At 34.0% G+C, this 24,275-nt stretch overlaps 2 protein-coding genes across 3 annotated transcripts in view; one reads left to right on the top strand and one right to left on the bottom strand.

Moving 5' to 3' along the window:
* The window catches only part of LOC149421024 (uncharacterized), a 44,923-nt gene extending 27,191 nt beyond the window's left edge, over nucleotides 1-17,732 (top strand). Inside the window, exons 2-5 of one of the 2 annotated variants that reach the window (XM_089635336.1) lie at nucleotides 9,187-9,301; nucleotides 13,420-13,652; nucleotides 15,475-15,665; nucleotides 17,099-17,732. In XM_089635336.1, coding sequence (XP_089491462.1) covers nucleotides 9,187-9,301; nucleotides 13,420-13,652; nucleotides 15,475-15,665; nucleotides 17,099-17,360 — 801 coding nt within the window. In that variant the 3' untranslated portion in view covers nucleotides 17,361-17,732. Of the gene's footprint in view, nucleotides 1-9,186; nucleotides 9,302-13,419; nucleotides 13,657-15,474; nucleotides 15,666-17,098 lie in introns of those variants that run through there. The other variant, XM_089635337.1, reaches the window with a different exon arrangement.
* Nucleotides 17,733-17,927: 195 nt separating this feature from the next.
* LOC149421023 (ATPase family gene 2 protein homolog A) lies at nucleotides 17,928-23,564 on the bottom strand. The gene is made up of 2 exons (XM_089635335.1): nucleotides 23,033-23,564; nucleotides 17,928-19,916 (listed from the first exon to the last, which is right to left on the bottom strand). The coding sequence occupies exons 1-2, from the start codon at nucleotides 23,397-23,399 to the stop codon at nucleotides 18,001-18,003; spliced, it is 2,283 nt and encodes a 760-aa protein (XP_089491461.1). The 5' UTR covers nucleotides 23,400-23,564; the 3' UTR covers nucleotides 17,928-18,000.
* Nucleotides 23,565-24,275: the final 711 nt, after the last annotated feature.

Below are 24,275 nucleotides of genomic sequence, written 5' to 3'. Positions count from 1 at the left end.
TAAATTAGGTAGATACTAGATAGGTACCTACCCAACCAAAAAAAAGAAACAGAGTGCACGTTGAGAATGACATGAAGTCGGCTTTAGAAAAGCTAAATTTTTTGCTGATTAATCTATTTTCGTAGAATGTACCTACGCCTACATTACGTAATTTCTTTTTTTAAATGTATCAGGTATAGTTTACTTGGGAACCAGTGGTTTATATGCAGGTAACCTAACATTATATAATTTATCTCTGCATACGAATTCGCTTCTAAGAATAACTGTTGCATGGTCTGAGGAAGAATGAGGGAACACTGACTCGTATCCCTAAACTTAACAGGTAAATGTTTCGAAAAATTGCGTCATCGATTTCGACAGTTTTAGGACTGGAATGCACAATATTATGTATTCGAGTAGGTACCAGGACACGAAGATAACGATTCATTATGTCTCATAGCAAACTCGTTAACGCTAATTAGGTACAAAGGCACGTAAAAGTAAATGGCAAAAACAGATTCACAATAATATTACCATTTTTCCTCTTATATCTCGGCTTATATCCTTAATTCAAACAATATCTACTACAGGGTTTTCCAATAAGAGGTGTTATTTTGATATTCAATCGTAAAAGATCAATGGTTTCGTTGCTTGTGTGGCACGTAGCGCCGTCTTGTTGAAAGTAAACGCTGTCCAGATCAATATCATCCAATTCCGGCCATAAAAAATCATTAATCATTTCTCAATAGCGCAATCCACTCACCGTAACTGTTGCTCCAGCCTCATTTTCGAAAAAGTAAGGTCCAATTACTCCGCCGGACCATAAACCGCACCAAACAGTCACATGTTTTCCGAGCCCCAGATGCTACAATTTTGCTTGTTGACGAAACCATCAAGGTTGAAATGGGCCTCATCACTCAAGATGATTTGCATTTGATTTACTCAAGTGAATTTTAATAATTTCATTAATTTGTATTAATGGCGTAGTTTCTACTTGTCAATTGTCAAAAAATGACAGCTTTAAAAGTAACATCTACCGAAATAGCGGGCTATTCAAAATAACACCTCTTATTGAAAAACCCTGCACCTCTACTTATCTTTTACTATTTCTTTTCGACATGCGAATTACGAGATGGTTCTCGGAAGACGTAGGAAGAGTAGACATTGCAGTACTGGCATACCGAATAACGCTTCTTGGAACGCAAATCTTGTCTTAGTTTTAAATTAAGTACACACATACTTGCGCTGATATTACTTTAATAGAATGCATATGTAAGCGTATAGGTATCTGGTAGATACCCACTATTATAACAATTCATAAAACGGTGGTCGTCAATGAATACCTAATTACTTTCATTCAAATAATGGCGAAAAAGGGATGTTTTGTACTTCATCGTTTTATATATCATAAATACGTATAGTACCACATTTCAAATGCCTTGAAAGAATCCTGTTCAAGCCCTGCTGGATGGTTTTTGAGTCACAACGGAATGGCACCGGCTTACTTATCGTAACTGTGTATTCCTGAAAATACCAATTTACGACAAGTTCAGCAGCGTCATCTGCTATCGGAAGGTGGAAGGAACCAGATACTAGGTTCGGCGAGCTTGCTTTCGGGGGGTCTGCCGGAATGAACTAAAGACTTGAATGAACTGCCATAGGAATCGAATAATTATGGACAATTATATCCACAAATGCTTGAAATGCCCACCCAAAATACATTGCTGGGCTAGCTGGTTGGGGCGTTAGGGACTAGAACTTAACCTAAAGTCACAGTAAAAATAAAATGTAGATTATTTCATGCCATTAATGATTATTTCATGTATTCAGGCTGTACAAAAAGTCAAAAACTTTCACACTCCGCGACATGGAAAACATGTTAATAACTCTTGATAATTTGTAATTCAACCTAACAAGAATTTTTATGCCTTTTTTAAAATAATTCATTAGAGGTTAGCAAGTCATATTTGTACACCGCCCTTGATTTTCACAAGAATGGCGAAATATAAATTATTTAATCATTATTATATTATTAGATTTTCGAATGTGTTTTTCTATTTCGAATAAATGAGTTTTTGTCTTACATGTCAAAAATCGAATGACCTCTTCAGTATTTTACTTCGAAACGTATGAGCATTTCTTAGACTCTAGTGCCAAGTCAAATTAACTTTTCTCTTGTTTATGTCGCATCCTTTAACAGTTTTATGCAATAATTACAATAGCGTATTATCCAAGGTGGATATTTTCAATTGCGAACTTACCAAATACAAGAGGTCTATAAAATAATATTTCTCTAATGGTTTGTGAATAATGTTATGTTTCTATTGTTTATATTTCTATTATGATTTGATTTATATCTACAACCTCTCTCCATGGCTATAAATGTATTGACACATGTTTTGTTTTGTAATTTTTCGTTTTATATAATCTTTTGTTTTGCATAAATTTTTGAATTCATATTCCTTTCTAAGAAATTTAATTTACTTATTCCTTATTATGCTGTCTCGGTGAAGGTAAAGTCACAAGGAGGAAATCCTCAATTGCTTTTATTTTGGCTGTATAATACTTATGTACAATCTGAAATAAATGTAAACTGAATATTTCCCGAAAATTAATAAATAAATAAATATTAAATATCTGTTTGTAAGTTGTCATGCAGTTTGAGTTTTAATATATTACATGGCATATCGTACGAGCTTTTCTTGTGTGCCATAGATTTCGACTGAGCTATGTAGTCATTTCTCCTCTGTCATATCGTATGAGCTTTTCCACGTCTTAGATCTCATATTATTGTACTAGCTTTAGTAATTTGTTAGTCGTGTATAGTGAGCTTGTTTATCTTATGTGTCATATTGGAAGAGCTTTTGTGTCTTGGATGTCAAATCGTTAGAGCTTTTCTGTCTTTAATGACAAAGCATGTGAGCTTTTCTGACTTAAGGCCAAGGATGCCATTACGAGCTTCAATATGTCACACAGGTCTTGTTTGTCTAATTATAACAGCTTTTCAAAGTTGAATGCAAAATTGTAAGATCTTATATCGTATCGTATTTTTTTTTCTTCTATTTCATATTTCATGATTTTATTATTTCTCTTATGTTATTTTGTAAGATTCTTCCTATCTCAAGAGATACACTCGAAAGCATTTTGTGTACGATATATCGTAAAAGCTTTCCTCTTTTTTATGTGATGTCGTATGTGCTTTCTTTTATGAATTTGATATCATCGACTTATTTCAAAGATCTATGATAACCTAGTTAGCAATTATTTACTTCGTTCATTCTCAAACCCAACTTAATTATAAATCAACGCGTGTATTTTCCGAATAAAATCGAAGTAGCGTCTCTAACGATCTCTCTAAAGATGTTTTCAATATTGCCTACGAGGCGATAAAACTGATGCATAATTAAACCATGCTATTTAAAACCACGAGTTATAATCAGAATTCATCTAACGACACCAATGCAATCAACTGCGGCGATGAACTATGTATAAAATATAATATGCCACCTGCAGTGTGGAACTTATTAATTAATTTTCGAGTAGAGAGAAGCCTATAACGAATCTCTAAACAGATATGCATACTTTAGTGATGAAGGTAATCTATCGCATGCACCGACCGCACAGTAAGTCTGCTGAAACTAAAATAATCGAGAGTTTACCTGCAGGGGCGCTGCAGTGTACATGCAAGGTATTCGGCGCACTCGGGCGGCCAAACTAAGGGACGGCCCCTTTAAGGCGAAGCTTAATGCTAAATCACTATTTTGATTAATCTGAATTACATTATGAATTAATCATAATCTGAATTATATTATAATTATGAATACCAAAAAATATGCTTTAGATAAATTGAAGGTTTTTCTATCGTTTCGCTTGAGTAGAATACAAATAAAATAAAAATTCTCAGTAAAAATATAAATGTAAAGTACTAAATTTTTTTTTTTTTGAATGCGTAAAGGAAACAACTTAAAAAAAATACAGTATTATAGTTAAGATTATCTGTGACAGTTTCGCTTGATTAAAACCAGTTTTGTGCTTGAAATCGAACTTTTCTAGACTCCGTTTGTCAAGCGATTTTAATGCTTATTACTTACAATATAAGGTATACCAAGAATATACACATTTTTGGCTTGTAGCTTCCTCTTAATATTTTCCTCTCACAGAAGCCGGCCGTTGCTTGATTTTCATGACGTGACGTGATTGGGTTTTCATGACGGATCCACCATTCACTTCTAAAAAAATTTAATCTACAAATATGGACACATCTGAATGTGAAGTCTTTCCCAAAATATCATATTGTTTTAAATCATATTTGAAGGGAGATGCCTGAGATGTACGTGTGGTTGGACAGTGTATGAATGAAATAATCTGAGACGGGTGTAATGGGTGTAATGAACATGATTAAGAATGACACGCTTACATCATTTTAAGAAATTTTGTTTAAATTGAACCATATTCATAATGAGGGTTTGTTTCATAATATTTCTAAGAATATCTTAATATATCCAGAAGAGTTCTTTCACATGGAAAATACTGGTCTGCGTGAATACTCCGTTACCAAATATTGCCCAGAAGAGTTCTTTCAGATGGATAAACTGGTCTGCATGAATACTCCGTTGCCAGGTGTTGTCCAGAAGAGTTCTTTCACATGGAAAATACTGGTCTGCGTGAATACTCCGTTACCAAATATTGCCCAGAAGAGTTCTTTCACATGGAAAATACTGGTCTGCGTGAATACTCCGTTACCAAATATTGCCCAGAAGAGTTCTTTCAGATGGATAAACTGGTCTGCATGAATACTCCGTTGCCAGATGTTGTCCAGAAGAGTTCTTTCACATGGAATATACTGGTCTGCATTAATACTCCGTTACCAAATATTTCCCAGAAGAGTTCTTTCAGATGGAAAATACTGGTCTGCGTGAATACTTCGTTGCCAGATATTGCCCAAAAGAGTTCTTTCAGATGGATAATACTGGTCTGCATGAATACTCCGTTGCCAGATATTGCCCAGAAGAGTTCATTCAGATGGATAATACTGGTCTGCATGAATACTCCATTGTCAGATATTGTCCAGAAGAGTTCTTTTACATGGAATATACTGGTCTGCATGAACACTCCATTGCCAGATACTGAATGTTTGTGATATACTTAAATCCATGAACAAAAACATGTACATTTTTTTAGTGGGCTAACCTACTTAAATAATATTTCACTTCAGGGTTTGAAACCTACAGTCCAGTACGTAATAATAAAAATAATAATTTGAAAATTCATATACCGGCGTTTTTGTAAAAAAAAACACTTACGAATCCTAGTATTTACCATCGTGTGGTGGCAAAGGTCCTGAAAACTAGTGTAAAAGCTTCATTTTAGTGGTAGCGCTGAGCCTGCAAGGTGAAGATTGTTCTGATCATAGCCAACCTCCGATAGGAGAGGCCACCATAAGAAGAAGTATGACATATTTCAAAATTAGGTTTACTTGTTTCAAACTCACGTCACATTTGATGATCGTCAAATCAACAAGAGTTGGAAACACCTCGACATGGGCGATTGCGCTTTAGCGGCGGCCCTGGCCACTTACCAAGTATGTGAGTTGGTATGAAGGTAATGTGTGTTGTCCCGAGTCTTGAGTACCTAGTACCTACGCCGCCGCGGCCAAAGCCCTTCGGAATTCGGAGATGCTGTCACAAGAAATCACGATTTACCGCAGACGATATGCAACGGTCGCCGGCCATTCTCATTCTGAACATTCGTATAAACCACAGTAACCTAAGATATATCACTGTACATACGAAATGCTCGGCTATAAAATGGCCAACTACAAGATCTGAGGAATAAGTAAGAATTGATGTTTATATGTATTTTTGATGCTGACAATCCTAAAGTTTTTCCATGTATTATATTTTTTACTGTTACTATTAGCATATTTAAAAAAAATTATGTTTATACCAAAAAAATATGTTACATAATTTACAGATAATATAGTAATTATTAGTACCACCAGTATGGCCATCTTTACGCTGGTACAATTATTCGTTAAATTATGGAATATATATAAATTTATAATATTTGCGTTTAAATACAATAATTTTTGGATACGGTAGAAATGAAGACAAAAAACATCGTATTATGCAAACAAAATTGCTCCCTTATATTACAATAGAATGAATTTCTTTCAAAGGTAGAAATCAAGTTCTGTTATTATTTCAGTTCTGTGAATCAACTGGCCCATAATGATGCAAAACAGAACTTGAATAGAACTTTCAAAGAACTTAAAAATTAACTTTTAAATTTTATTTCAATTCTAAAATTATTTGAACCCACCTGTCTTTAGTTTTAACTACCTTTAGGTATTGTTTAAAAAACCGACATATTTTGTAAGCAATGCTCACCACTTCTTCAAGTAAATTGTAAAGAATGTTTTTTTAATATATATGTACCTATAGGTAAAATTTCGAGGAATCTTATTAAAGACAAACCATAATTCTTATTATAATAATGAAATAGAATTCTTACACTGTAATATTAATAGTATCTATTTAGATAAACTTGAAATTTTAGAGGTTAAAAATATTGTAAAGAAGAGTTGAAATATTTCAATGTCAAAAATATTTTTAAATGACTCTCTGTTAAATTTGTCACCATTTTAAATCGCGCCCTCCTCCTCCTCATTCCTTCCAACTCACTTTTAAATATTTAAGCCCGTCATCCCACGGGTCGGTAAGCAATCGATATTAACCGAATGCTGCAAGATTGCACAGAAAATTAAGTTCGATAAGTAAGGTAACGGTGAAAGCATTACACTTACCTACATCATTTGGTTTATGTCGACTGCTTACCTACCAGTGGGACGACGGGCTCAGTCTATATTTGTAGTTTTATGCCTGTGTCAACCACGCTATATGCATCTAGCGTTTTTGGGCGTGGCCTATACATATTATATGTTGTATTGTCACATGAAGCTATCCCTACTGCAGGCGAGGGGTCAGATCAATTGGAGAGCTGCCGCCGAATATCATTTCTTTGTACGGGATCTGTCACTTTGACAACTGACAGCCGCATATCACCGCAGCTCCCTAATTGATATGATTTTCAAATATCGCCTGGCAAATAACGGCATATCAACATCGCCATGCCCACACTTATAACACATCATCTGTCTGGTGTGACAGGTCTGCATGGGATTGTTTGGCGAGAGATATTATGATCACCATATCGCTCATACGCCATGCCCGGAGCCAAAAAACGCTTGATGCGTATACCATTACCATTAAGGAGTTCTATATCTTCGGTTTTAAGTAAACCCACAATTTTTAAACAATTAAAGTTGTTTAAAACTACGTGTTGATTATTTTTAATTAAATACTAATAGGTACTTGCACCAGAAAATGATGGATAAAATAAGGCTTTTTTAAATTTACTTCAAGGTGTGAATAACTATAAACATTAGTATTTAAGTAAAAACTTGGACAACGCACATTGATGAACTAATTTTAACTAACCTACACAGCAAAACAAGGAACAACTGGAATTATACGCCATATCAAATAATATTGTGTCGTGACTGCGACTCCCAGTACCAATTGTTGCGGCCATAAAGGAGAGGTTCCCACATTCGTTAAATTTATGCCCACGGAAATTACATTCAAACAAATGGGGTTTTAATGAGTCCTCTCCCATAAATGCATCGTAACGACATATTGACAATCGTGAAATTTAAATGTGTTTGGTGAGTTTAGTTCCACTCGGGTTAACGCATAATATGATCGTTAGGACAGTGGTACCTTTCTAATGTTTTCCTAACTGCACCGTTAACCATAATACAATCATTATGATTTAGTACATATTTACATAATTTAAAGAGGTTAATTTGAATAAACGACGCATTTTGCATAGTAAATACCAGGAAATGTCTGTATTACCAATTATTGGTATTACCTACCTATCATGCGACGTTGACACTTGTTATTCTTATTTTTGTGAACGCGCTGCGAGTTATATTATATGGAGCATTTTTCAGTTTTGGTCACAGACATAGGAATTAATAGACGAGAAGATAATGGCGAGGGGTAAAATCAACTGTTGAAGAACGAAGGGAGTAAGGCTGACTGTGATTCGTCAATAAATCAATCTGACAGTAAATAGGCATCTCGCATTATAATATCACCATTTACTTCTTAAAAGTAAAATCTGCTTTTGAATGAATAGACATTTTTACATGGGAGCGCAAATTACTCGCCACGTTATGAACAAATTTGCGAAGTCCAAATTCGGCAAAAAAATTCGGTTCTATTTTCAGAGTCGAATATTTCGTTTAAGTATTTAGTTAAGACACTTTTATAAATGTTCATAATTTACTTCCCAGCAACCAACCAGCTTTGTGTTTCGCGTCCAGACGTTTCTCGATGTGATAGTATATGTTTCTAAAACTGATCTATATTATACGATGTGAATATGCTTAAAATAAAGTAAAATAATGCTTATATATGGAATGTAATACGACAATTGGGTTTATTCTCTTTTTCAAATCTATTTTTACAAGTTTCATAGTACAAGTCAACATTTTGCCGTGTTATTTCGTAAAATGAACCGATGATGCCTCGACCATAGTTCGCACAAGAATGATGACGTCACGTTTTCAAATTTCACTTAAGGCCATACGCGAGCACAGCCGGCTCCAATGGAACCGGTATGGGGTGTGGGGATAATACGCTTTTAATCACTTAGGGCAGGTCTACTAATATTCATATGTCTATGGTTTTGGTACACCAAATGTAAAAATTTCTATCTATTTATTATTTGCGATGTTTTAAAAAATGTATGTACGCAGATGGAATCAGACAAAGTTAAGAAAAATAAAATAATTAAAAATACTAATTTTGGTTGTGACTCCGTCCATCTGTAACACCCAGATGAAAGACATAAACACTGAAAAAAAACATTCATTCACATAATTTTTTTCGAACATCTTAATATGTTTGTCTCATTTTCGAAAGGGCAAAATAAATCGTTCCGACCCTGCTAATTGAAGTAATTACTTTGGTTCTGGTTTTCGCAAACGAAAAAAAACTGTCGCAATGACAATTATCTACAACATGTCGTTTGAACTACCAGCTTTCGGCGGGTAATTTTGGCGGCAAATTGTCTGTATCAGGGCCTCAGTTAAATGATAATACTCAGTTTTTATAATTTTGTCAATTTACTTTCCAGGAATACGGCTCCCAATCCGACGCCAGTGATGTGCCAGTGACGAAAACTAAATGGGTTCACTACGGTTCCAGGGACGAATTGCACCCACACGCTAGAAAACCGCAACGAGTAAGACGTAAGTATTTAAAATATTTGTGTAGGTACAATACATAAATTATAATGAGTGAATATATTTTAGTAATGGTTATAAAACAATAGGTAGTAATGGTTGTAAAATATCGATTTGTAAGTTGCGTATCAAGGTTGCCTAGGTGGATTTTTAAATGTTTTTTTTTAGTTAGTATATTCTCATGTAGCCATGAAAAGATAATACATTTCTTTTTTCTATGGTCGATAGGTCATGATTTAAAAAAAAAATCTTTTATTAAAAAAAGTACTTACGTACGCAGATCAAAGTACCTACTTGCCAATAACCAAAGAGATACTATTGTTGAAAATACTGCCGGGATTCGAAACAATAATTTTCAAAAGTGTGAACTATGAATTGTGTAACTTTTCAAACATTTGAATTTCTATGCCATAATATTATGACGAGCGCGTTCAACATGATTCGATTCTCACGGAAAATTAATAAATTAAATAATTTTGTCACCATGGCTGAGGTTTTCGTGTTTTGTGGTCACGTTTTCGTCACATAATTTTTGAGATTACTCCAATCAAAAATTTGGGGGTAATAGTGAAAAAAAATAATGATATCATTCATAATGAACTTTTCAATATAAATGTAAACTACTAGGTAAGTACCTTTTATTTTTGTAACGGTTTACCAAATCCCCATCGCATTCTTAAACCCCCTACAGACAACTCAATTTGGTTGATTCGATCGTTGAGTGTCAACAGTTAAGTGTTGCGTACAGTCAACTATGGTAGGATTAATTTTGTCAGTTGGTACTTTGGGGAGCACACGCCGCATGCTTAATACTTTACAAAAAAAATAATTTTGCAATCGCTCTAGTAGCATCGTTAATTATTAACACGAAAAGAAAAAGACAAACGTGTTCAAAAAAAAGAATTAAATAGTGATTAAATATGATCGTAGTACCTCACAAGCAAGTTGAATCCTTGCTCTCCTCGTGCCTGGCATTTTATATAAATTTAATTTGTCCGCGCTACGGATGATTCAACTTGGTTGGACGGTTCGTGGTCAGATAATGGTTGGATGCTTTGACGGTACAACCATTCAACTTAATAGCCACGCCCCCTTATCATATAGAACACATTTCCACACGGTTCAACTTTACGTTCATATCAACCAGGTTGACAGGTTGATGCAACCGCTCTTCTTTCTCTGTAGGGCCATTATTGGAATAGAAAAAAAACATTTTTCATTCAAGTTAGCATGGAACTATTGAATACAAATATTATTATAGAATTATGAGAATCATAATAAAGAGAAGTAATGGCGGATGAACGAAGTAAAGAGGGATATTTTTTAATATTAGTAGAAGGAGTTGTGGATGTCCTAGAAATAAAAATATTTGATATAATTGGAGTAAAAAAAGTATAACTGTGGTAAGGCAAGATGTGTGTACCTGGAAAGAGTTCTGTGATGCTCCATACTTTCTGCCTACTCTGCATAGAAATGGGGTGAGAGTTATTTAGTGAGTACAGTAACATAAACAAGAAAATCTATCATCAATAAATATCAATAATAATTAACAAACGTTTTAGTAACACTATGTACCTAACTATATTAACATTATTGTAAATTGGCACTGAGAAATGAGATCAAAAATATTATAATTATTATTGATTATGAACTGAATATGTAATTATGTAGATAATACAATCAACATACCTACTATTATTTTTAAATTCTTACAAAAAATGCCACAATCTATCTAGAATTCTAGAACAAAGCTTCACCGAATTAAGTTTATCTGGTTAATGACTTTTAAAATGACCTATTACGGGTCCATTAATTATTCATAAAAGCTTCAGATAATTTTATATCTGCCGCAATGAATAATTTTTTGACCTGTCCAAATAGGTCAGATTTTTTGCCGTTCGTTATTGTATTGTATTACACTTACGACTGACAAATACTCTCATTATCACCCTATTGAAGACATCCATTCGGGAACGAAATGTTGCATGAAATCACTTTAGTCGTGTTTGGTGACCAGATCTTAATAGCCAGGTACTTCCTGACCTTCCTCTTTTCAATTCCCTACAGCCACATGGGGATTCTCACTAGCTACGGACAATTGGAACTCTTGTGCAGTATTCGCATAAAAATCATGTAAAACTCGACATAGATTAATCTATTCCTTTTGTTTTAAATTATGAAGAGAAAATTATTATATTATTATGTGCTTGCTTATAAACTATAGTGTTTAAAAAATTAATATAAATATAAAATATTGTAACTCGGTGCATATCTCCTCGGAGTATCGAACTCAATTCGTCTGACTGCTAGCCAAACCTCCTTACCACCGGCCTACCGACCACCTGATATATTAATTTTAATCTGAATGTTTTTTATTTCATAATAATTATTTTTCTTTATTTACTGATGATTCTTAAAAATATGGTTTTGCACCATAAACTAACATATTTAATGAAAAAATTATAAGTGTAAGTAAATAAATATGTACTTATATGCACCTGACCTAAAGCCAGCTCACTTGACACCAGAATGTATTTGCTGGAATCTTTTCCAAATACTTCAATCTCGCTGATAAGGATATGTACTTGTTTCATGAATGGTGTTTGTAAGTTATATTTTAAAACATTACTCATTTGTTGATGTGTGACATAGTGACCTCTTGGTTTTTAAACTTCTTGTGGTGTGATAGTGGCTAATAAACTACCTCTTTCGTGAACACATTGATGACACCAGTATTTTTGCACTTAGCGTATACAGTGGAAGCCTTTGTTAACAAAATTTGCGTCATAATACTATTTTTTATCAATAAAAAATATTATTTTTATTTAATTATAATACTTGAAATAGATCCAATTCATGTAGTCTAATGCAAACATAAATTTTTACAATTTAATTTACGCATAGCTTATTAATTTCTAAAACTTATTTATTATATACTGTAACAGTAGTTACTTTAGGTATGTCATGTTCATACAGGGTGTTACACACTTAAGCCTCTGGGATCTCGGACAGTAATAATAATCCTTCATAATATTACACTGTCTATATTTAGATATCAGATTTTATTTGCACAAACATATTATACAAAAACATAACGGAACATTATTAATATTGTCATATGTTGTTTCTTCTGCAAGAAACTACCAAAAAATGGACAAAATTTATTGTACCTACGATTTTTTCGTCACAAAATGTATTTTGGAAATTGGGTAATATTCACGATGGAGAAAACATATTAAACCTGCACTAATCATTTGTATGGCAGAAGATAACTTCTTGGCTCTGGATACCAAGTTTGGGGTTACAAATAATTTTAAACTTATTCACACTAATAAATAAAATAAAGTGCATTTGAATCAGAATCGCCCCAGTCGCCCCAATCGACCACTATCCAGAATCAAAATGTTGCTTGAAAAAGCTTTAGTGGTTGATTCTCGGGGCCTTAATAAAGATGTTTTAAGTTTTACGCAACTGATAAACGTGGGCTAATTGGTTGTTTATCAGTTTTGTAAAATTTAAAATATGTTTATTAGTAAGAGGGTCGGAGTATAGTTCTGGTGAAAGACCACCATTCAAAAACGTGGCTTGATGTGGCATTTGACCACATCTGAATAGTCATGTACTTTTCAATCTTCCTATTCCTTATTCCCTATCTCTATTTCTTTCCCTTCTCCCCTCCCATGAGCCATTACTGGCTCTGGCCAGTTGGTTCTCTTTTGCGGTATTCATATAATTTTAAAAAAAGCTTTGTTTAGTGACCGGATCAAAGAAAGCAGGTATTTTCCCACCACTCTTTTCCCCATTTTCTTTTATAGTGTAAAGCGTACTTAGCTCTTTAAGGTTATCTGCATCGGATCGGCAATGTCTCGCCTTATTTCACGACCCGAGCGTATATGTGGATATGTTTGTGATAACCTTTAAACAATACAACTGTTGTGAAGTCCTCGCACAGCCGGTAAAGTAGTTTGAAAAAATGGGGAGGGTGGAACGTAGTTCTGTTGGGACTTTTGAGTGATGATCTCATAAAAATAAAATAAAAATTATATCACATAAAAGTCAAACTGTTATATTCACAAGAATAAGATGTAACAATCTCCTTACAATATATATTTTTAATTTTCCAGAGGAAGACATTGCGGCCGCCATTCAACACAGTGTACTCATGAATAGAGAGGGGGTTTGCAGGCATCCCCAGAGGCGGGTGATTTCTGTGCAGGCCGTCCACCCCAACCCCTCCAAGCAGTACATCCCGCAGTGCACTTTCCTGCACCGCTGCGGCGACGACACAGGCTGTTGCCGGGCAGATTCCTTGACGTGCGCACCAAAGAGCACACACAAAGTGGAGCTACATTTTTATGTTAGTACGTACTGAACTTATTTCATTGTATGGTAGAGTGATTTAAAAAAATACATTAATTCCACCTCATTCCTTCTTCCCCTCCCACTACCTTGAGTCTCACAACATATCCCTATTGGAAATGCCATAGTCTCACTGGCTCCAGACAGTTGGAAGCAGTAAGGAGTCTTGTACAGTACTCACAATGACCTGTAGTGTAGGAGGGAGGTTTGAGAGTTTAGAGAACAGTCCTCAAATTGATTTCTAGCTGTAAAGTTTTTTTTGAGAGATTAGCTATCCCGCAGCCAAGTGGGGGAGTAGGTAGTACTTAAAATTACTATCCTCCTTATATTAGCTTAAATACTTGACATATCATTTTAGTATTTTACGTATTTCTGCACAAATACATAAGTTACCATTAATAATTGGGATTTCTATAGTTTAAAAGAGAGAAAAATGCATGGGGTCTTCAGAAGACCCACTTGGTTACAGATGTTTTGTTTGGCATCTTTGTTTGTCAAGAGTTAGTGAAAAAATCTTCAAATTGATTTCTAAATAGATGATAGTTTTCTTAGAGAGTTTATTGAACAGACTTCAAATTACAGCTGGGTCAATCAATCATTTTACATGACCCGGGTCGCTCACGACCCACAAGCGTCGCGGGTCACAAAGTCTGCTCTTTGAGCGGGTTTTACGAGCGCACCTCCGGCCACCGTACCAGGTCATACGCAACCCGAAACCCGATTACCCGTCACCCAACTACTTTCACTTTCATTTGACGTAGGTAGGTAAAATATCCATAAAAGAATATGTAATTTATTTATCAAACCTATTATCGATCAATCTTTCCGTCATCGGGAACCGGTTCCAAAAGTATCTCTAAGAAGAAGCGGTTCTATGTTCTATGTAACTGGAACCACAATGATATTAGATATAGAACCTATTTTAGATTTCAGGAATACCATCTCTATTAAAAAAACAAATTTTGAAAGAGTGCGTCAAGTTGCGATATTATTGTTCAATAAGGGCCAGTAATTCAGTTGCTTTTTAAGCTTTTTCCTAGTTAAGCTTGTCGGGAAACCTACCCAATAGCAACTCGATAAACGTAAATATCTCTCAAGACAAGCTTAAAAACAACTGAAATACCAGCTATAGCAGTATTGAAACTCAGGTGATGCAGGGTAGTACAAATAATAATATTTGGATGATGATATAAACCTTAAGTTGTAACTTATCCTAGCATACACTTACATCAGCGAATTATGGGGCTGACAGATTACGCTATACGTATCATGGCTTGGCCTATTTCAACATATCGCTCATCATATAATCGCAATGGGAATGTATGGCGAGCGATTCGAGATGCTGGAATAGGCCAAGCCACGAGAATATAGCGTGGTCGGTCACAGGCTTTGCACCTGCACAATAATTATTACATATATGTGAACATTAAGCCTTATCGATATTAAATTACATATTGAACATTAAAATAAAGACTTATGAGTCGTACAGTGGTAAGTGGTAACTAAACTACTGTCTAAAGTTGCAAGTGCCGTCCATACGAGCAATTAAGTAAGTGTACATAGTGGGTATATTTTTGCCAACTCCACCGATACTAGTGAACTTGATTATGTACAACTAAAATATGATAAGTAATCTGTCTAAATGTGTCGAGTACCACCACCCGACATGACTTAAGTACACAATTTAGTTATGCACTACTTACCAGTGTCCTCGCCACTCATTAGGGAACGAATAACAATAAATCCTTAGATTCAAGTAACCTTTATATGTATCTGGTAAATACACCTGTAATTATCGTTAATTTCCTGTTTTGTTTCAGACAGCAACAGTTGGGCACGATAGGCACGTGATTGAAAAACTGAGCTTTATTAATCACACAGAATGTGAATGTATTCCCAAAAGAGAAGACTTCATGGTCAAAGACGAGACATCCACTCTGTTTACAAGGCCAGGGAACGTAAATCATAATTTTGATGATTTTGAAATGGAAACGCCACAACCTTTCAAAAGGTAAGCTAACTGAAGAGGAGTTATTTATGTTTGGTCATAAAATTAATAGCTGGGTTCTAACGTACTTGCATTGTATTCTAGAAACTGTTAACATTAACTTTCAGTAAACAATAAATAGTTGTGCCATTTACATACTGCAACGTACTTGGCACTACATAATACGGAAGGAGAAGTACTGTAATAAAATTCGTGTAAACCTGTCAATTCTCAACTGTTACAGAGAGAATAAATAACAACCACAACAAGAATTGTTGAAAGGTGAATCATGGAAAAATATTCCCCTGCTTCTTCCGTGTACTCCTCAACAGTTTGCTGATTATTATGTTCCATAGACATTCAAATTGATAGTCAATCAGGGAACGGGGAACAAACCAAGTGTGCAGAGCGTGGGAGCCGGCGTGACCCTTTCTGTGATTTGTCAATAAATTAATCTGACAATATACAGGCAACTCGCATTGTAATATCACCATTCATTCCTCGAAAATAAAATCTGCTTATGAATTACTAGTCCTTTTTACAATGGTGTGCAAATTGCTGGCTGCGTAAAAAACTTACTTATAACGCAAATCAGGGAAACAAAAGTTCAGGCTTGTTTCCAAAATTGTATATTTTGTTAAAGACACTTTTACAAATGTGTTATAATTTACTCACCTCCCTCATTGCCAGGGATGCCAGGGATCTTAGTTTAAAAACAAGCATTCAGATCCTGCACAGAAAAGTTCCACAATGTACTGCGCTGCAAACCTTTGCCTTACTTTAGCGAACTTCACTTTTCTGTGCTGGGTCTGGTTATTTCAATGTGCTCTCTTTGGCAGTTATTGTACGACTGATGTCGTAGTTTATTTGAAGCATTCTCGAACCCTCAAACCCCCTGATCATCAAAATGGTACCCAGATTTCCTGTTAGGGCAAGATTTTTCAAATTTGATTTCTATGTTCTGTTCCTATATTGCTAGGGCCAGTTGTTTCGCAGAATTTGAACAATTCATCAAATTTCAAAGCTAAAATTCAAATTGTGTGAAAGTTCTATTCATTGTTCTGTTATGTTCTTGTTATGTTATTATTTCATCATGGGCCGGTTGTTTCATTTAATTTGATGAATTTTTCAAATTCTGTGAAACAAACCGTCCTAAGGACGGGTTGTTTCGGAGAATTTGAACAATTCATCAAATTTCAACGTTCATTTTCAAGTTCTGCGAAAGATTTTTTCAAGTTCTGTTTTTATTTCAGTTTTGTCAAGCAACTAGCCTATGATGATATAATAACAGAACTTGAATAGGACTTTCACAGAACCCGAAAATGAACGTTGAAATTTGACGAATTGTTCAAATTCTCCGAAACAACCCGTCCTAAGAGTCCTTCCATTTTCTGAAGCTGATTTCAATTACTGACTTCTTTATTCCTTATTTTCATGTGCGACACTTACAATTCCAGATGTCAATGTCCTGCAGAATATTCCGTCCACATTCTGGAGGATGGGGAATGTGCCTGTGATTGTTCTAACAAACAAAGAGATTGCATGCGAATAAAAAGAGGAAAGGAGTATTTCGGTCTCAAGGATAGACTTTGTATACAAAATGGTCAATGTCAAATGCCCAACTGCGAGTTTGGAGAGTACATAAAGAAATCGGGACGCTGTCCAAAGCGCCAGGAGAGAGAGGAACCATCGAAACATTCAAGAACATTCGGAAAATAATACGCAGAGTTATTTATAAATTTTATTTATAATAAACGTAACTGTGATATTCTTAAGTATGAAATGGACTTAAATAAATAATGTTTCATGTAAATTTATCATTTTATCAAAGTTGAAAAACTACATATTTTCCTTATGTATTTTTTGCATTTAATGTTGGATAAACATGAGTACAATCCTTTTAATATTCTGTAGACTGTATAAAACAGTTTCTTTCGTTAAAATGTATTTCCGTTTGTATTGTGAATATAAAAATAAAGCTATAATATCTCAAATCAACGCACACACATCTTGTTAACAATTTTATAGTATTTGAACATCACAGTAATAAAAATTTCTGTGTAGAATTACAGTACAGTTACAATAATGAAAAATGAAGAGACAAAAATATTTCCAAGTGTTTGATTTTTTTTAAATAGGAATCTCTAGAAAATAAAATTTGATAAATAAATTTGTATGTATAAGATAATAAGGCTTTTTGTTTTACTACTACCACACACTACCCCACTGAGTTAACAGATCTATTGAAAATATTAATCTCTTATTCTTTACTTTCTTTTATGGCAGAAAAACTGTTTTTAATCGAGTACATTATGAAAAAAAAATTTACATAAACAGTTGCAAGAAATAATTCACTGTTTTACGAGAAACTTTTTTCAAATCTTTCATAAACAGAAAGTAAAGTAACAGGTGTTCTTGGCTGAATTATTTTTAAAGCTTCGGTGAAGTGAGATAAGAATATTTCAGTACAACCAATATTTTCTTCCAAAGCGTTTATAGCTGCTTCGTGGCAAACTGCATGGATTTCTGCTCCAGAATAGCCCTCAGTTTTACTTATCAAATCTTCAATATTTATATCATTCCCTAGAGGCATTTTCTTCAACTTAATATTGAAGATGGCAGATCGAGTGGATTCATTAGGTAAGGAAACATAAATGATTCTGTCTAATCTACCAGGTCGGAGGAGCGCACTGTCAATTTTGTCAGGACGATTTGTCGCAGCCACAATTGTCACATTTCCCAATGGAGAAATCCCATCCAACTCTGTAAGGATTTGAGCCAATACTCTTTCTTGAACATTTGAACCGCTGCCGTGCTTCGAACGTTCCCCACCCAGAGCATCAATTTCATCAAAAAATATTATAGAGGGAGCTACTTGACGCGCCTTTCTAAATAGTTCTCTCACAGCCCTTTCAGATTCCCCGACCCATTTAGAAAACAGCTCAGGACCTTTGATGGAAAGAAAATTCAAATGACTCTCATTGGCTAGAGCTTTTGCTATCATTGTTTTAGAACAACCCGGTGGACCGTACATTAAAATTCCAGAGGGAGCTTTGATACCCAATCTTGTAAAACAATGAGCGTGTTTCAATGGCCACTCCACGGCTTGTTTCAGTTTTAATTTCAAATCATCTTGACCTCCAATATCCGACCACTTAACATTTGGAACATCTACTAAAACTTCTCTCATTGCGCTTGGGTTAACATGTTTTAATGCCCATTGAAAGTCAGATAGACATATTTTATCATTCATTGGCAATTTGCCAAGCATATGCATGGAAGCCTGCGTACATAAATTAGCAATGTCTGCCCCGACAAAACCGTGAGCTGCATCACTTAGAGATTTCATTTCTTCTTTAGTTAAGTTGTGGTTAATGCTTGATAAGATTTTATTAAAAATATCAAATCTATTTTGTTGACTAGGTACTGGAACTTCAATTTCATGGTCTATTCTTCCGTATCTTCTAAGATTGGGATCCAACATATCAGGTTTGTTAGAAGTGGCTAGAACAAATACCCTCTTGTCTGCATCATGAAGACTGTCCAGCAATGTTGCCAGAGTTGAAATAATGCGCTTTTCTTGCTCCGTACCAGAAGAAGTACGCTTTGGGCACAAAAGGTCGATTTCATCAATCAAAATAATACTGGGATCGTTTTTAATCGCCTCGCTAAATATTTTCTTTAGGGCAGCCTCTGTTTCACCATAAAATTTACTGTATATTTCAGAAGTGTTAATATTGACAATATTACCACCACTTTCTGCAGCAATGAACTTACCGATCATAGTTTTACCTGTCCCTGAGGGTCCATACAGTAAAACACTTCTCATTAATTTCAAACGAGAATTTTTAGCTTTTTCACTTAAGGCTAGTTTCAATATGGATCTAACATCATTTAAAATATTATCCACGCCACCTATGCTAAACTTATATAAATTTTCTGGTTTCGATGTTTTCGAGTCACTATTGAAAACCCATTTGGTGGAATCTTTTATTAGATACCACCGATCGTTCTGAATCTCATTTAAAATTGGTTCATTTATAGATAGAACTTTGACGGTTATATTTTTTCCATAGAAGCAGACAGGTATCAGATTCATAGGTGAAACTATTTTATTTACCTGTGACAAATTAACATAACTTTTGAACTCTGGACTGTCCACAGCTTGTTGATCGTCAATAATTGCGTAAACAGTATCCGCTGGTTGAGGTATGACATCAAATATTGCAATAGAAATTTTAGTTCTAGCTTGAGTAAGCCAACGGGGATCCAATCCTATAATAAAATGAAAAAAAGATTAAATTCCCGTACTTCGCCTACTTTGAAATATGTCCAGATTAGTGAAATAACACTTGGTTTCAACTTAATCAGTTCAAGAACAACTATTTACATTGGGGAGATGAAAAACACGCACAAAATAGATTAAGTTATTAGTTTGGTTTATTTAAATAATTGATAATTGCCGAGTGCTGTCTCACGCTTAATATGTTATTTTTTTTTAAATTTCAACTTAATTACAACAAGAAACAACTACTTATTTATGTCGGGGGAGGTGGTAAAAGATGCATTAAATGTCCATTTTTTTCAAAAAGTTAAGTTTGAAGCTTAGGAAATATGAACAAATAATAAAAATAACGCAAACTAAGAACATTATAACTAGAGACACTCATTCATAGCATTAATATTTTCGCGAATTAAAGCGATAAATGGTGTTTTTAGCGATAATAAAAAAGATTTTTTAGTCGCTATAATCTTATATTGACAGATCGTAGAACGAACATGACACACTCTACTGTAGAAACATATGCCATGTTGAGTTTCAATCGATAATACAATAAACATGTTTCAAGTGATTTTGCTAATTTAATTGTTTCTCCCCTCTTGCCGACTTCCATTCCTTGACGTTATCCTATTTAGCTATAAACGCTATGAAGACACAAAATTAAAGCTATAAAAGCTCTTTTTTCAATAATTGATGCTACATTTCTTAAAAATTAAAGCTATGAATTGAATCCTATAATTTCTATACCCGCTATATCCGATTTTTTGACAAAATGATCTGAGTATGACATGACACTGAAAGTTACTATCAAAACCCGCTATATCGGATTCAACGAATCACAAGCAGTTATTTTGCCAAAATACAATATGGCCGCCGCTCTGACGCCACGCTCGTGTGTCAAAATGATCTACGCGTGAGTTTCTAAACCCGCCATGTCGGCTCAGTTGACTTTCAAAATCACGAAGTGAGTATCAAAATCCGCTATATCCATTTTATTTATCGAAATTACTTAATTATTGCTAGACATATATAGAAAAATAAATGCTTTTCGAAATTTTATTACTCCAATTCATTATATAAAAAATTGTAATGCATTTACTTATGTACGCTAGAGATGTGACAGTTTTTTGCGGTTTTCTCCAAATCAATGAAAGTTGATATAGCGGGTATAGAAATTACACGACTCAATTGGTGTCTCTACTAATAACCCATTTCAGCATGTTTTTTTCCATCTACCTAGATATGAATAGTTGTTTCCAGTAGTAATTAACTTGCAATCAAGCATTATTTAAAAAAAAAAAATGAGTGGAACTTTACCCAAGAAAGAACTACTATTTACATCGGGGGAGATGGAAAAACATGCACAAAATTAGTTTCTGAGTCTGGGTTATTTAAATAATTTGTGCATATTTAGATTGATGTGGAAATTTCCAGCAAATGTCACATCCAGAGATGTGCTTTATTTCAAATGGAAATGCAAAATGGGTATTTTCCATTTTGCATTTTAAATGCTTTTCTAAAAACCATTTTGCATTTTAAATGCTTCTCTCAATGCATTTTCCATTTTAAATGCTTTTTTGCAACATTCTTCCTACTATCTCCACTCATATTTTTTTCATAAGCCCCAAATATCAGTCGGTCCTCAACCTCGCTATGAGAGATAATTTACATTTGTCAAGTTGTTCCCTGGTAGGAGCCCTGGCAATTGAGTGATACCATTACAAAAAATACAGATTCAAATACTGAACATGGGGCCCCGGCCATGACGCTGTAATATTAAATGTTAGATAGCAGTTTCTATGTTTTTACGTTGGCAACATTAGTCCCGCGCAAATTTGTTGTGATTTCATAATCTGCAGTCGTGGTGTTTTTGGATTTACCATCATGTAATTAATATGTTTGTTCTACATTGATGTCCATTATTAAATGACAAAATTGTTTAAAAATTCTATAATTATTTTAATTGTTTGACCTGAGAAACCATTTTGCATTTTCAATGCATTTTGAAAATAGGTATTTTGGATTTTGCATTTGAAATGCTTTTCTAAAAACCATTTTGCATTTTGCATTTTCAAATGGAAAAGTTTTGACCCATTTCCATTTTGCATTTCAAATGGTTTTGGGTACCCATTTTGCACATCTCTGGTCACATCATACTAATAAACTCAAATGGCGGATGTCATTGGTCTTGTATTGTAAGTTTTGAGCTTTGATCAAAAAAAAATGTAACGTTAATGCATCTTTTACCATCTCCCCCTGAATTAAATAGTTGTTTCTTATTGTAATGAAGTTGAATCGAAGTGTTATTTAAATAATTTGTGAAAATTAAGAAGAAAGTGGGGCAAAGAAACTTTACAAATGATTAGAGGAAATATATTCACTAATAATAAAGGATTTACAATAATTCAATATATTTTGGTAAGGTTGTCAAATTCCGCTACATGCAAAGACTCTTTAAAAAAACAACACTTGATTATTTAAGTCGTGGGTTTTAGTAAACTTGCACAAAATGGGTTTTTAGGGTATTAGTTTGGGTTATTTTAAAATGTATACATATTTCCTAACCTTCTAACGTAATTTTGATTGAGAAGAAATGTAACTTTAATGCTTCTTTTACCATCTCCCACTACATAAATACTTAAGTCTTGTAGTAATTAAGTTGAAAAGTGCTATTTATATATTTTATTAATCTTGATGAATTCCGCTGCACGCTTAATATGCAAAAAAGATTATAAGCTGCACTTGGTTTCAACATAATTACAACAAGAAATGACTATTTATGTGGTGGGAGATGGTAAAAGATGCATTATAGTTAGGTTTGAAGGTTAAGAAATACGCACTAATTATTAAAAAAAAACCCAAACCAAACAGTACAAGCCTACGTTGTGTATGTTTACTTAAACCCCCAACCAAAATAGTTGTCTCTTTTCGATATTTATGTTGAAATCGAGTGTAATTTTTGTAAAGAAAATGCAGCGGAAGTCGACAAGTTTACCAATTTTTATTTTGCATATTAAGCGTGCAGCGGAATTCTATATTTTTAGTAGAAACACTTTGGCTCTTGCGATATTAATAATAAACAAACACCGTATCTTATGTAAATACACACCTTTTGGGGACAAATAAATTGTTGTTATTGATTCCAAATTTGATGGCCAAACGCGTCTAATGATCGGAGGTATATTTTCACATTGACTTCTAATAAATACAGGCTCTCCAATCACAAGATTACATTGTTGTATAGCGGAGTGATGGATGAGAACTAAGCTGTCACTGTATATTTCACTTAAGTCTGAGAATATTTTAATGTCAAAAAAGCAATGAAATACGTCGTTCGAAATGTAAGGTACAGTCCACGATTCAGGGGTGCTCGGACAGTCAGTTTCACTGTGGTTCTTGGCTTCTTTGTGCGCTACATCCACAAGACAAGTTGCACATTTAACCCAAAGTATATTCTTTTTCTGCTTTGGCGCCATATCAGAAGTAAATCTCAATTACTATGCAGTACTTGACATTACATTACTATATAAAATCGATTTTATTGAATGTATTTTCGTTTATACAAAAAATTATAACTATAAATATTAATTTTAACCTATAACACAAAAGGCAAACATGCTTGAGATATTTTGAATTTTGAATCTGACATCTGGATCTGACAGACAATGTCAAATAAAAAAAATCTATGACTATGACAAACATAGAAGAAGAATGACAACTGGTAGCAATGAGTAATAATTAATAGATTTAAATACTGAAGACAATATTAGTGATTTCTAAACGAAAATCTGTTAATCAGATTTTCGTTTAGAAATCACTAATATTGTCTTCAGTATTTAAATATTACAATTTGAGGTTTTACTCAATAAAGTTATTCCGAAAAATAAAAATTAATAGATTCCTTAAAATTTTATGTAATCGAAAAAAAAAATTAACTACGACATTAACAAACATTGACGTCCGTGCTTTTGCACATTTGGACCATATATATGTATATATGATGATTAACCCAATTTTTTTATTCCGAATTTGGTTATAATAAAAAAAAATCTTCACAGATTTATAGAAAACAAATTACAAACATAGCAAATTTTTGTCGTTATTTTCATGGTAAATATTTCCTTAACCGCCGCATTTTTAATAGGTACATATTATGAAAATTATACTTCGTTTCACGTTAATTTCTACAAGAAACAACGATTTACCTCAACAGATGGTAAAAGGTTCTTAACAATTTAATTTTTATTCAAAAGTTTGAATTTTAGATTTTGGACTTTTTGTATGGAGTGACACTTGCAAAAATTTCGTTTCAATCTAAATACGCCTAAATTAATAACTTAACCTAAATTACG

This window comes from Hesperophylax consimilis, chromosome 9 (genome assembly GCF_061612785.1).
Source record: "Hesperophylax consimilis isolate HC1 chromosome 9, BYU_Hcon_1.0, whole genome shotgun sequence".
Taxonomy (NCBI): Eukaryota; Metazoa; Arthropoda; class Insecta; order Trichoptera; family Limnephilidae; genus Hesperophylax; species Hesperophylax consimilis.
This window is presented reverse-complemented; position numbering and strand designations above follow the sequence as displayed.

Excerpts from the sequence above, each read along its gene's own strand:
- LOC149421023 (XM_089635335.1), bottom strand. The coding sequence starts at position 23,399 with ATGGCGCCAAAGCAGAAAAAGAATATACTTTGGGTTAAATGTGCAACT. Across the intron at positions 19,917-23,032 it reads AATTTATTTGTCCCCAAAAG|GATTGGATCCCCGTTGGCTT; the intron begins GTGTGTATTTAC and ends ATTTTATTATAG.